The 13,778-nt window shown below is 39.8% G+C and overlaps 2 protein-coding genes across 2 annotated transcripts in view; both read left to right on the top strand.

Annotated features, from left to right (window-relative positions):
- Positions 1 to 13,778, top strand: part of LOC105901307 (class I histocompatibility antigen, F10 alpha chain-like) — a 128,102-nt gene that overhangs the window by 54,183 nt on the left and 60,141 nt on the right. The gene's annotated exons all lie outside the window — the stretch shown is intronic.
- LOC105894939 (class I histocompatibility antigen, Non-RT1.A alpha-1 chain-like) overlaps positions 4,741 to 13,778 on the top strand; it is a 37,973-nt gene continuing 28,935 nt past the window's right edge. The window contains exons 1-2 of the mRNA XM_031564165.2: positions 4,741 to 4,842; positions 11,934 to 12,191. Of these exons, the coding sequence (XP_031420025.1) occupies positions 4,776 to 4,842; positions 11,934 to 12,191 (325 nt within the window). The 5' untranslated portion in view covers positions 4,741 to 4,775. The remainder of the gene's footprint in view (positions 4,843 to 11,933; positions 12,192 to 13,778) is intronic.

The following is a 13,778-nucleotide window of genomic DNA, read 5'->3' as shown; positions in this document are numbered from 1 at the left end:
GATTGTGGAGGTGATGTTCTTCGCCCACCTTAGGTCCTGTGCCATAATTGTTCCCAGGAATCTGAAAGACTCCAGTGTTAACTGGGGAGTCACACATGATGAGGGGGATGGTTGGGGCTGGGCTCCTCCTGAAGTCTGCTACCATCTCTACTGTTTCCAAGGCATTCAGCTCCAGGTGGTTCTGGCTGCACCAGAAAGCCAGGCTGTCAACTTCTTATGAATAAGGTACAGCCTAAACTATGGCCAAAGTCCATTTTTGTTGTAAATGTTGCCAAACATTTGGTTTCATTCCACCTTATCATCTTAACATATAATGGTTTGAATACATGCTTTTGTGATGAGATGGTTTTCTTCATGTTGGAACCCATTAGTGTTTCAATATGATAGTGACAAACTAGCTCAGCAGCTTTGGTCAGCAGATTACATCTTGAAACGAGGCTTCATCAAAATGTACAGACGTACAAAAGTGATCCATTTTAACCTCAACCGTTCGTCATGACAATACAAGTTTTAATGAATTAAGCCATGGGTGCTTTAAATGTTTTTGATATTTTTATTTTTCGAGGTTTGCAATTAGAAATACAAACAGAGCATGTTCACCTACTCAGATTTTTTTTTTTTTTGCAGAAACTCATCTGAATTGACATATACAGTATAGATAATTCATCTGTATTTATGCTCCTTGGGTATCCAACCTATGACCTTGCTGTTCTTAGGATTGAGCTGCAGGAGCTTGAGCTGCAGGAGTTATAAAAATGTTTTTACCATTTTTGACCATTCACAAAACATTAAAGGGGCCATATTATGAAAATTCCACTTTTTTAGTGCTTCTACACGTTCATTTGGGTATCTGGCGTGTCTACCAACCCAAAAACGCTGGAAAAAAACCATTGGCGATCTTTGTTATGGTTCCTGGATCTTTGTTATGGTCAGAAATGTCATGATTGAGTCTGCGAATGAGATTCCCGTGTGTTGGCCTGTCACAATACATTGGGAGGTTCCCTACATGGCCTTGCCCCCCCCCCCCCCCCCCACACACTCATTACATATTTGCCAGAGCGCAAGCCATTATTGCAAAGCTCATACTTTGAATAGCTAGCTAGCTAGCAGCATGAAGCAAGCTAAGTACTCAAGATGCGCTGTGGTGGGCTGGCCAGATCTCTACATCACGTTCCAGCCTCAGAAGACACGAGCGAAATGGATTGAATTCATATTTGAAGGCAATGTCCCTGAATGAACTTCAGGCGAGGGCAATGTAAGTATTTTTAAAAATAATTCTGTTACTTGCCCATTCAGTGTGGTGGTCAACGACGTTAGCATGTTGTAGGGGGACTAATTCAAACAGCGATTTATGAACCGTGTTATTTTAGTGGTGGTTAATTGATACAATCGTGAATAAGTGCTGTGTCTTATCTCCTGAGCAAGCAAGAGTGTCAATATGGGCTAACGAGTTGTAGCTAAAGCCCATAGAAAAGAGCTATACAGCTCGCTAGCTATTAGCACTCTAGCTTGCTCAGGAGAGTTTAGCTGCAGAGAGAAGACACAGCAATTATTCACGATTGTATCAATTGTACATCTAGGTTTCTTTGGCGTCTGTTGTCACGTCCAACAGCACAACATATCACGGGCATTTAGAACTTTGTGTGGGTTGTGGCCGTAAACAGCTCGCTAGCTATTAGATAGCTATTAGATTGCTCAAGGCAGTATCATAGCTAATAACCAACAGATAATAATGTATCGCTAAAATGTATGATTCCCGTTGTTAAGGTTAGAGAATTCTCGCACCAAAAAGGCATCATTCATAAACGACTTGATAAGCAGCTTAGACTCACCTGCAGTTACCAAAACAGTTTGTCAATGTGGGGCATTTGAGGGTTTTGTGTATAGTACAGCACAAGTTAAAAATACTGTTCACTGTATGATTATTTCATAATGATTTATGAGAAAAATGCCGGGTTGGTAGTATGCCAATGTTATTGTACCTACTTTTCTGTGTTGTGAAACTGATATTAGGTGTAATGGAATACAACATTTCTTCAAATGCTAGAGATGTATTGGCTTTTAGTTCATGTTTCATGCATTGCAGTGCAAGGATAATGGTCAGTGAGATGACATTTTATTTACAGTATGGAGTATTTTCCTTTTATTACATTCAGGAAAAAACATGAATAACATTGCTGCTCTTGTGGTTAAGGAAGAACATCTGAACAGTGTCCTAGGCTACATCATGTGGCCTGTCAGACAGATCCTCCAAAGCACCATCTGGAGCAGAAGAGCAGGACCACCCAGATTCTCCGTCCCAGAAAGCCCCAAGACCTGCTAACAAAGCTTCTGTACACCAAATACCTGTAACGTCTGAGCAAAGTTTACATTGTATTTAGAGAATAAATGGTGACACACATCTATTGAGTCTTCCTTTGTTAACAGTATGGCTACTGATGGCACAAATTGTGATTTTGTAATCAATGTTTTTATTATAATTGGTCTTTTTTGTATTTATTACCCATGTACTAGCCAGTACATTTAATAACTATGTTTAAAAAGCTCTGTGGCATTCTTTGAAGCAAGTCTATAGAAACAGTTTTGGTATGTAACATGTCAACAGTTGACACATGCAAGATGAGCAGTAAGCAAAGTAAGACAGAGGGAAGATGAATTTATTGTATTTTCTTCCCCAGTTATATTTGTATTGCAGAAATCACTGATGACTCATATGCATAAAAAACAAAACAACTTACTGCTATATTCCCCTTAGACATAAGGCCCATAGTCTGCTCTATAGATGTTGAATGCATTCTGTAGTGAGAACACATTCAATCACACAGCTAAAAGTCCCGGATGATGCATGTTGGTTGGTTTGGAAGCTGCAGTAGTCTTCTTGTTACCTTGAATATTGAAAGTGTAAGTATCATGGAATATAAAACAAGATGACTGCATAATTACCATGTCATTCACAAATAATTTTACCTGTGGCATCTCCCTGCAGCATCCATTCTCAGGCTCTGTAGGCATTTGCTCACACTTGGCACAATTACGCCTGTATAGATAAAGGGTTTTAAAAAGTGACAACATTGCAGGTGAAGTGTATTTGAATGTTGTGTTACAATTACAGACACAAGTTGACAAATACAACGATATAATGAGAAAACAATGTTTGAACGCTAATAAACGGAGGTAAACACGTTACGTTATGTTCTACATCTGTGTTAGTGCCATTTTCCACATTGTAATTTAGACTCAGATTAAGATATTATTTTGTTTAGATTCATATTTAGTGATTGCTCATTATAATGATTGCATAATTGTATTTTATAGTTTTGCATTTCAGTTTAATATATGTTTAGTGTACATGCAATGCTTAGAATAACCAGATATGCATGGGACAAAAGAGTTGCTTTGGAGTGCGCGTGGTAGTGAGCTACGACGTAGTCTGCTCGCGCATTGATGGAATGTATAAGAACTGCCATTTATTTCATTGTTCAGTATTCAGTAAGGACAGCGAAAACACTGTTTTCTACCGTTGTTAAATGCACTAAACACGCGTAGAGACTCGTTCTTTCCGTCTAGAGTGGTTAAGTGAATGAATATGTTGAAAATGAATTCCTGATAACAAGAAGGGAACTTTAGCCACTACAACCTGCTTGGTCCATTACTGTTGTCAGATAACATTTTACTTTCCAGCTGGAGCTTTACTCGTGTAGCAGGCATAATGGCGTTCCCGTTACTTGCATTTACATAAACACTTTTCACAAACAGTAACTTACATAAACACACTGTATTTGTGACATACTCGTACATGCACACACTATTATCTAGCATTGCGATGTTCTCGTCACCGACTAGACCGTATGACCTTAGCCAAAGTAAAAACAAGTGAAGTGACAAAGTGTACTTACCATTCAGAAACGTCCTGTTGTACCCTAAATTCTCAAACTGTTTTGGGAGCCTCTTCTTGTTCAGGGTCTGAACAATCTCGTATCCAGTCGCCATATTTTACAAAACTAAACTTGGTAAGAATGAGTAGCTAAAAACTAAAAGGTTAGAATGATTAGCCCAAAACCGTAGAGGAGGAGGGAGGAGGGCGGGGGGAGGGGTTAGCTGGCTCATTAGCATAAGCGCTCAAAACAGCTCGCTGACAGAATGGCTGTGTTTGGCAGGGTAAAAAGGATGCCATTAATAATGATCCCTGTGGTATTTTGACCAAAATATGTTACAGACATTTCATTAAGACCCCAAGGAACCATATCAACTTGTGGTAAAATGGGCATACGATGGGTCCTTTAACATATTTGAATTAATTGAAAATCATGTTCAGGAGTCAATGTTTTACCTCAAACTAAATGTGATTCGGTCAAAACCATGGAGGTTTGGTATATTGGGGCAAAATCATACTTTGTATACATCTGGGTTACAGGACATCTTACTAAACAATGAATAAATGACAACATCACATTTAAACTGAAGGAAAGATGGTTCCACTCCCATTTAGACAGCAAAAAGCAAAAAGCACTGTGGTCCTACCTTACATATCTTTTGCTGCAGATTATACTTTCAGTTTCCAAATCTAAGTTTACAGAACAACTTCTGCCACAGAACAGATGACGTCTGTACAGTTCTAAAATGACATTGGGTGTCAGTCTCCTTTCCAGAAATTCTAATAGGGTGCATGTCACTTATTAATTCTGAGCGCCGTTGTTGTATGTCAGTTGCTTCAAGGAGTTTGAAAGAGCAGGAGGAAAATAAAACACATTATCACTCTGTATTGTTTCCATCTGATGAAGACCAATATGATGACCGCAATGCTTCTGGTAGTCCTATGTTGTTTCCATGTTGCCTCAGGAGGTTAGTTTGCTGTTTTTATTTTCGTATAAAGCTCTCGTTTGGGTTTTTGTTTGTTGTCCCTTTGTGTCGTGGAGATTTGGCACAGAGTTCATAATCTTTTGGAAGATTAAAAACTGTGTGAAGATTTCAGCTTGCTTGACTCGAAAGTCAGCCGTGTAAACTCCATGAAGGGTTTGATAGTGATATTCATTTTGGTTAAATGTGAAGTATTGGTAGGCTGATTTCCGTTGTTTGCACATCTTTATTTTTCAAAGATTTTAGCATATAATGTAACTCTTTAAGGGTATTTTACACACTAGGGATTTGATCTAGCGCAAGGCAATGTGTTGGTTATGCTCTAATTTTACGGCTTATTATCGCTTAATCGAGTAAATAGACGGAACATCATGTGAATTGTCATCGTGCTAATCTGTAACCTAATGTTATGTATGTGATTTCATGCACTATCTTATGTGTTTTACTTATAGAACCATTGTATGCTTACTGCGCACATGTGTCAAACTCAAGGCCCGCGGGCCAGATCCGGCCTGCCAAGCGATTTCATCTGGCCCACCGGCTCCTCTGAATGTTGCGAAAAAGTTCCATTGATTTTAATGGAACACGGTGTAATTTTATTTGGCCCACCATATAATATCTAATGTCTATCAGAGTTGGCCTGCCGTGGCTGCCGGTATGTCGCACTCACCACTAATACGGCAAGTCCCACAATGCACTGCCACCGCGTTGGTAGCCTACGTCAATTTCAGGCCCGCAAGTGCAAGCCCTTGCCCCACTGTCTGCAGCCTCATCACCTGAAAGTTTAGCCTGCGGCCTGTCTCCCTCCCCTCAAAAAATGGCCAAACGAAAGGTGGACTTTGAAAACAGGCGTTTTCAAGAGAGGTGGGAGGCAGAATATATGTTTACCAATGTAAAGGGCAAACCTGTTTGTCTTGTGTGCGGAGCCGATGTGGCTGTAATGAAAGAATATAATTTAAGACGGCACTATGAAACAAAACATCAAGACAAGTACAAACATCTGGACATGAAACAGCAGCTCCAGAAGGCAGATGAGTTGAAAAGAAGGCTAGTGTCACAGCAGAAAAGCCAAATCACAAAGTGAGGCTGCTGTGAAGGCAAGCTTTATTGTAGTAGCGGAGATCGCTAAAGCAGCCTGACCCTTTACAGAGGGAGAATTTGTCAAGAATTGCATGATAAAAGTCTCACAGTCACACTCTCGTTGCCAGTTCGTCTTAGTCTCATCCGTGTTTCTAGCGTCCCAGTGATTTTTCCTAGCGTATTGTTTCTGACCTCTGCCTGATAGACTAACCCTGTTTTTGCCGCCTCCCTTTTGGATTTGGCTGCATGATCTTTAAACGGCCTGCCTATGTACCGAACGCAGACCTGAACCACACCAAACCATGTCGTCGCCTTCTCCTTGTTGGATTTGTTTGTCTGCCTTTGGACTGTCTAGCCGTGTACCAAACTCTGCTAGTAAAATATATTGCTTATTCCTTACCCCTGTCCTGAGTCGTGCGATTGAGTTCTGCTGTCTGTCACAACACAGACATCACAACACAGATCGTTACACTGGGGCTTTCTGGGCCTCCTGGAGCTGTGCTCATGCTAAGGTGATGGACTGTCCACCCTTAATTTAATTCAAAAAGTGACAGCTTCATATATTTTAGAATCATTACACATAAAGTGGCCTGTTTCAAGCCTTTTTGTTTTAATCTTGATGATTATGGCTTACTGCTCATGGAAATCAAAAATCCAGTATCTCAAAATAGTAGAATAAAGAATTTAAAATACAGAAATGTCGACCTGAGAATAGCTCTAATCAGAAACTCAAAACTCAAAAAGTATGTTCATTTATGCACTCAATATTTGGTTGGGGCTCCTTTTGCACAAATTACTGCCTTTTTTGTTTTAATCATCAAGATTAAAACAAAAAAAGTCTTGAAACATGCAACTTTATGTATAATGATTCTAGAATATATGAAGGTGTCACTTTATGAATAAAATTACAGAACAAATTAACTTTTCCAAAATATATTCAAAAAATTTGAGATGCGCCCATATGACAGAAGGAATGTCCATATAGGTGGTGGTTGTTTACATTGTTTACATAGAGGAAACGTTTGTTCCCAGTAATTCATGAATTTACATAAATAAAGCACTTTACATTGGATTTAACTGACAATAATATCACTGACATGTTCACTTTTCATAAACGTCATGCCCAAAGAATAAGATGATTCACTTCATGCAGAGATTTACCAGTCATTCATTCATTTATTTTCAGTAATTTACATTATATCTCTCTCTCTCTCTCTCACACACAAACACAGGTGCACACAGACAGGCAACATGTTGTGTTCTTACAGTCAGACTAATGCAACTTGCAAATGCATGGTCTGTATGACTCATACCTGCATTTGAGGTCCTGGAACCCCCCCACTTCCCCTGTTGAGAAAGCTAACGGTCTGTATGTGGGTTTTGTTGTACGTGCTGCCTGACATGTGGGCCTGTGTTGTTGGGTGTTGCGTACGTGATGTAACAAAAACAACTGAGAGATGTGAGACTGAACGGTCGCAATCGGAAGACGGTGCAGATGCAGAAAGCTGTCCAAAAAAGTAACTGCAAATGTACGTGAACACAGTCAGTGGCGTAACGTAGTAACGACGGGCCCAGGTGCAAGATATTATGACAGGCCCCCCTAGTGAACGCTTAAAAAAATCGTAGCGTTCCCTACTTCCACAACAGCGTCTAAAAAAACGCTAATCAAAGGTGTTTGTTATCGATATAAATAGTGTTTAATTAATCAACCTTACATATTTCAGAAGCGATGGGTGTGTACACAATGAACTAAGTCTTGTTTGACTCTCAGCAGGAACATTTCTTACCGTAAAAATTGTTAACTGTTGCATGGTTGCTGACACACCACTGAGGGCAGAAGCAGCGATTCTGATCCCAGCTGAACCGCTGCACTGCTGACTCCGTGGGCTGGCGACTAGTTGACGGCTAGTTAAAAAGCCAAAATAATCTAATTTAGGCAGCTTTGCTGCCTTCTCCTCCTGTTCTTTTTTCTCTTGCCCTTTTCTACTTCCACTCTTGTGCTTAAAAGGCATTGTTACGACTTACGAGTAAAGTTGTGCTGTGCAGTGCTCAATGAACTAGGTTATCAGACCTTCAGACCTAGGTTATTAGAATTGGTTTAACTATAGCGTATTGTATTGTCACATGATCAAATAGAGACTTGACATTGGACAACAACATACATATTACCCAGCAATCATCATTGCTAATCACAAAAAATACCAAAGAAAATAAGAACTTATTCATTTAATTGAATAGTGTTTTGATAGTTTCTATAGTGTATGTAGGATAAGCATATGATTTTGTTATAAATTGCTACTTTTCCCCAAAAAATTATAACCACCACGACTGAGATAAGTTTGCCCTTTCAAGTATATATATTCCATCAGTGTTTTCATCGCGCATATTTGAGCATAAACATATCCGAGAAAATTTGACGCTGTATTGAGATTGTGGGTGGGCCCACTAAGCGACGCCTGTCGCTGTACGTGGATAGAGGGGGCCCGTCGAGTGACGCGTGTATATCTTTGGGCCCAGCTACGGGCCCGAGACCCCACGGGCCCAGGTGCAGCCGCACCTGCTGCACCCCCTATAGTTACGCCCCTGGCTATTGCTGTGGTGGCTCTCTGAGCTCTTTGAGTCAACAAGAGTGAGACCAGAAGGGATAAGCATGTATAGGCCTATAGGCCAAGGCAGCAGCCAGGTTAGATACTGTAAACTATTTGCAGGATGTAGTCGCTTTAAAGCAGCGACCTCTCAGCAGTCATCAGTGCAACAGATAGCAAAAATGCTGATTGTTGATAACCACTCGGTTCAGCATTTGGCGAGGTGTGCACAGCTCTGCTATTGTTTCTTACCGTACCTTTGACCGTAGCCACAGCAGAGCGATCATTTTCTAAACTAAAGATGATTAAGACCTACTCAAGGAGCAGCATGGGGCAGGAGACTTTAAACTTGAGCCTGAGCAGAAACACCGTTGCTGATTGTGTATGTGACCTTGCCACCGATCTACAACAGCTGATGGGAAAGGGAAAAGATTTAATCGCATACTTTTCGCTATGGATGAGAGCATCAAAACATCTGATACTGCCCAGCTGTCAATCTTCATCCGTGGAGTGGACTCGACTCTGTGCATTATAGAGGTAGCCTACTTTTGGGATTTAAATGAATGCATGGCACAACAACAGGGAAATAACTCTTTGAGCAGGTATCCAAATGTGTAAATGAAAAGGGGCTGCCTTGGGACAAACGTGTTGGACTGACCACAGATGAGCACCTGCGATGTGCAGAAAAGAGAGGCATAAGAATGCCACTGATTTTAATTTAATTTATTTTATATCTGTGTTTAGGCAATAACTAATAGGCCTAAGCTTGAGGCTGCTTGTCCCAGATTCAATAGGCATATGTTAAACTTAAGTTCATGTTTACATATGAAAACATTTAATATATCTTTTTTTTTTCTAATGAATATGTCCGGCCCTCGACTTGGACGCAGTTTTTAATTTTGGCCCTATGTGTATTTTAGTTTGACACCCCTGATATAAGACATGCACATTGATATGTAATGAGATTGAAGTGCCGTGATGAGTTCAGTAAAGAGAATAGAATAGAAAAGCCTTTATTGTCATTGTATTCGCATACAACGAAATTTGGAGTGGAGAGCAGCAAGCTCAAGTTAAAAAGCAAACTTCGTTGTGTCTATCATTGCATTCCACCAAGGTTGAATGTGTGTGTGTAATGGGGGCATACACAACACGTATTTTCACTTTTCTATGCCCTTTGATTGCTATAAAATCATTTCACAGTGTGTCAAAGTGAAAGATCCCCTGCAGTTTCGTTTTATTTTACAAACGTGGGTACAGAAGGTCTACCTAGAGAGACTGATGGTGATCATGGGCCTAGTATGCATGTCTCTTTTTGAGAAATGAATGTTTCCAGATCAAAATGTAACAATAATAGCATATAATAACATTTATGGCAATAAATAATAGCAACAACAAAAACAAGAATAATAATTTATAAAATATTTTACCCAGAAATGTGACTGCGGGGAAAGCCCAATTCCAGACATGTAAAATGCATACTTTATGTCTTGTATCTATTCTATTTAACTTACAAATACAGATAATTAAAACATTAATGCACCAATTACAGTTCACATATATTCATACAGAATTCATGAATTTGTATTACAGTATTCAGTATCACAGGCTTGCTTTATGATTTTTAAGTGTGCAAATGAGCACTGCAGATTGCATTTAATACATAAATGTTTAATCTTAAAAATGTGTAAATTATATTGGATTTTTTTCATCCAACTAATGGATTTATAAAAAGTATAAGTGACAGATTTAGCCAATACATCAAAATATCAGATATCAAAATAGTTAATTGCAGACCTAATGCTATCTGCTGCCCCATGTGTTGTGCACAGAATTGATGGATTCTTTTGTATCATCTGAATCTGCCTTTTATAGAGTACGCCAAGAGATGAAAGAAAGTTACATTAGCTAAGCACACCAGTCTCATTCTTCAGGCCACCAGTGCACTACAGAGATACTGAGGCAGGGGCACAGATGGCACTCATAGTGACCCCGATCCGTCCCCACCACTCTTCCTACGTAAGGCGACAATCATCAGTTAATAACTCTGCACAGCTGATTAGGCGTAAATCCTCAAATAAAGACCGGGATTCAATTAGATAGTAGCCGGGGGCGTGGTCGATACGGACAAATAAAGGCCGGGCCCCGAATACAAGCCGGGGGTAAAAAAAAGGTACCGGTAGCCTATTTTACCGTAGCCTACCAGCATCAGTCCATCAGCACACAGCAGACATTACAATTTAATTGAATGCATTTCATAGATACATGTTTTCCTCATGTTTAATGTTGTTGGCTAATTTCATGTCTGTTTGCAATAAAAAATAAATGTTTCAGCCTACAAGGCGAATTTGTTATTATACAGTTACTTGCCTAAACGATAGAAGACATTCCTCCAAAATACCTCTTTTTAATGATTCTGTTGCCGTTTCGTGATGTTCTTCAGGCTAATAGAACTTTAACGTTCCAGGTGTTGCGTAGCAACCCATTACTTGCTGACTTGAAGTTACAATGACTTTCCGCTACGTTAAATGACCGGACTTCTTGCGGAATGATATGAAAGATGTGAATTAGAAGCACAAAACCCGTTGCCAATGACAGCGGCCATTAACTTTTCGCAGTGGTGAATATCAAGAAATTACAGACCCGCTAACGTTGGGGTGCCCCATTCAAATCAACGGAACTTTTCGGAACATTCTGAAATAATATAATAATAAGTATAATAAGTAAGAAATAAAGGCCTGCCCCTAATACAAGCCTGCCCCAAATACAGGCCGGTGCGCTGTGCAGCCTAAGTAAATAAAAGCCCCGGCCACTATTTGAGGATCTACGGTAGAATGCTTAGTTTGGGGGGTCAGCCTTTTCTACAGTGTTGATGGTGTGATGCAACTTTCTTTTTATAGATCCAGTTGTGCTCAATTGCACATCTAAACACAAAAGATATTTTCTTCGAGTCTTTTCCTCACAACCTTGCTTATGCCCCTTACAGAGTGATTTTTATCTCCAGAAAGTGATCTCTACTTTAACCACTCCTAGGTTGTACATAATTATGATCAGTTAAGTGGCACCTCTGTATCAGTTTTCAATAACTTGCCATCTGGAACTGAATCTGTAACTCAAAAGCAAAGGGGTTTGAATACAAATTCAAGTAGTATATTTATTTACTTTCAATGTTTACAGACAAATAACTTATTTTGCCTTTGGAAATATCCTAGAGCATGTTTGAAATATTTGCAATAAAAATACTGATTAAAAACAAAGTATCTTTTGTAATTGTGATGATGATGATTTTCAGGGGGGTTGAATACTTTTCTGCCAGGCACTGTAATATGGTAGGGAATGGTAGATAATGTACGAGTATGATTTCACAGGTGTCACAAGCAAATTGTCTCACGACAGACCCTTTTTCTCTTTCAGTGATCCACACTCGTCAGTATTTCCATACTTGCACGTCTGGCATCCCAAACTTCCCAGAGTTTGTAGTTGTTGGTGTTCTGGATGGCCAACAGTCTGCCCAATATGACAGCTTCACCAAGAGATTGGTCCTAAAAGAGTGGCTGGCTAATAAAAAATACTCTGAACACTGGAACTTCCAAACCGTAATTGCAGCTAGAGTTGAGGCTACATGTAAAGTCGACATACGTGATCTAACATCTCGCTTCAACCAGACTGAAGGTACATTTTCATCACATTATTTCTGCTCTGCTCTCCCTTCTTTCCAGTCTTTCAAAGATAATTGAGTCAACAGAGAGTTAAGAATTAACTACAGTGTGACCAAGAGAGGTAAACATGCAGGTCATAAGTCTGTTTTTCAGCAGTTTTAAAAACAAAGCAGAGTCAGTCTTTCAACACTGATGTAAATATGTAAGATTTACTCTGGGGTCGTACAAAAATCCCATGATCGTTGTCGTGGATAAATGATAAACCACAAATGATTGGATAATCAAGACGAAAGCTATATTTCATATCAGTCACTAATAAGGTCAAAATCACAGACGTGCATAGAGCCAAAAGAGACACAAACCCCATAGTGTGAGCTTCCAGAGATTTGAGAGGTTAATATTTATAATTTACAAACAATTATTTTCAATTTAAATTGATCATACATATTTGTCAAGACATTGACAAACACATCATCTCACTCCCATCTCCGTGCTTCAGTGTCAGGACTATGCATTCACTGTGGTAGTCCTGTTCAGGTCCATGTCAAACATGTGGACCCCATCTGAGCCAAACAGATCTTTGGCACAAAACTGCAAAATTAAACTTTACTCAAGAAAACTTTACTGATGAATATTGGGAGCACGTTCTTTGCTCAGATTAGACCAAGATAAATGTGTTCGTCTCAGATTCTGAAGCTCATGGGCTCTGAAGAATGACAGAACATCTCTCCACACAGGTGTCCTAGGGTGTGGTGGTGCAGTGGTTAGCATCACTGCTTTACAAGAGTAGATACAATGTGTTAAGCCCCGTCCTGTGTCTTAGGTTGTTTTCCTGGTGTTGTCATGTGTTCTCCGTTTTTGTGTTTGTTTATCTTTGTTTCCTCGTGTCTGACTCCTCAGGTCCCCGCCTTGATTGTTTTCACCTGTCCCTCATTATCTACTGTGTGTATATAGTCTGTGTATTCTTTAACATCATAACAGAACAGAAGCAGCACATGAAGTGAAGACATGTAATTGTAACGGTTGCTGCAGAAACAGGCAATAGGACTTCATAGCACGACTCAGAAACAGGAATCTTGATCAAAACAGTCTTTATGGTAGGGTTCGGTACACAGGTAGTCAATCCGGAGGCAATCGCAGGATTAACGCAGAAGGCAAAGGCAGGGTTCGGTAGAAACAAAGCAGAGATTAAAAACCACGGGAGAGCAATACACTAAAAAACACTCACTGTAAAAAATGTGTATGAAATGTGCATAAAATGAAATAAAGTTGTGCACCAAACGTTATTCCTATGTCCCTGTTGTAGTGGTCATTAGCTCGCAGGCGATGATGAGCTATATGACCAGGCAAAACATCTGTCTGACCACTGCAACAGGGACATAGGAATAACGTTTGGTGCACAACTCCTATCATTCAGGGCTTGCTTTAGAGCAGAGCTTTAGCATAAATATGTCTATTGGCTCCGGCTACAGGCCCCCAAGACCGCACTGCACCAGGTGCGACCCTGGTCCAAACTGTTATTAATACATTAAAATACATTATATTTTAAAGAACTTTTAAGGGGAATCTACATGAAAAATCAGTTGAATAACAGTGTTAT

Source organism: Clupea harengus, chromosome 3, assembly GCF_900700415.2.
Source record: "Clupea harengus chromosome 3, Ch_v2.0.2, whole genome shotgun sequence".
Lineage (NCBI taxonomy): Eukaryota > Metazoa > Chordata > Actinopteri > Clupeiformes > Clupeidae > Clupea > Clupea harengus.
Note: the sequence above shows the minus strand (reverse complement) of the source record. Positions and strands in the feature narration are given on the sequence as shown.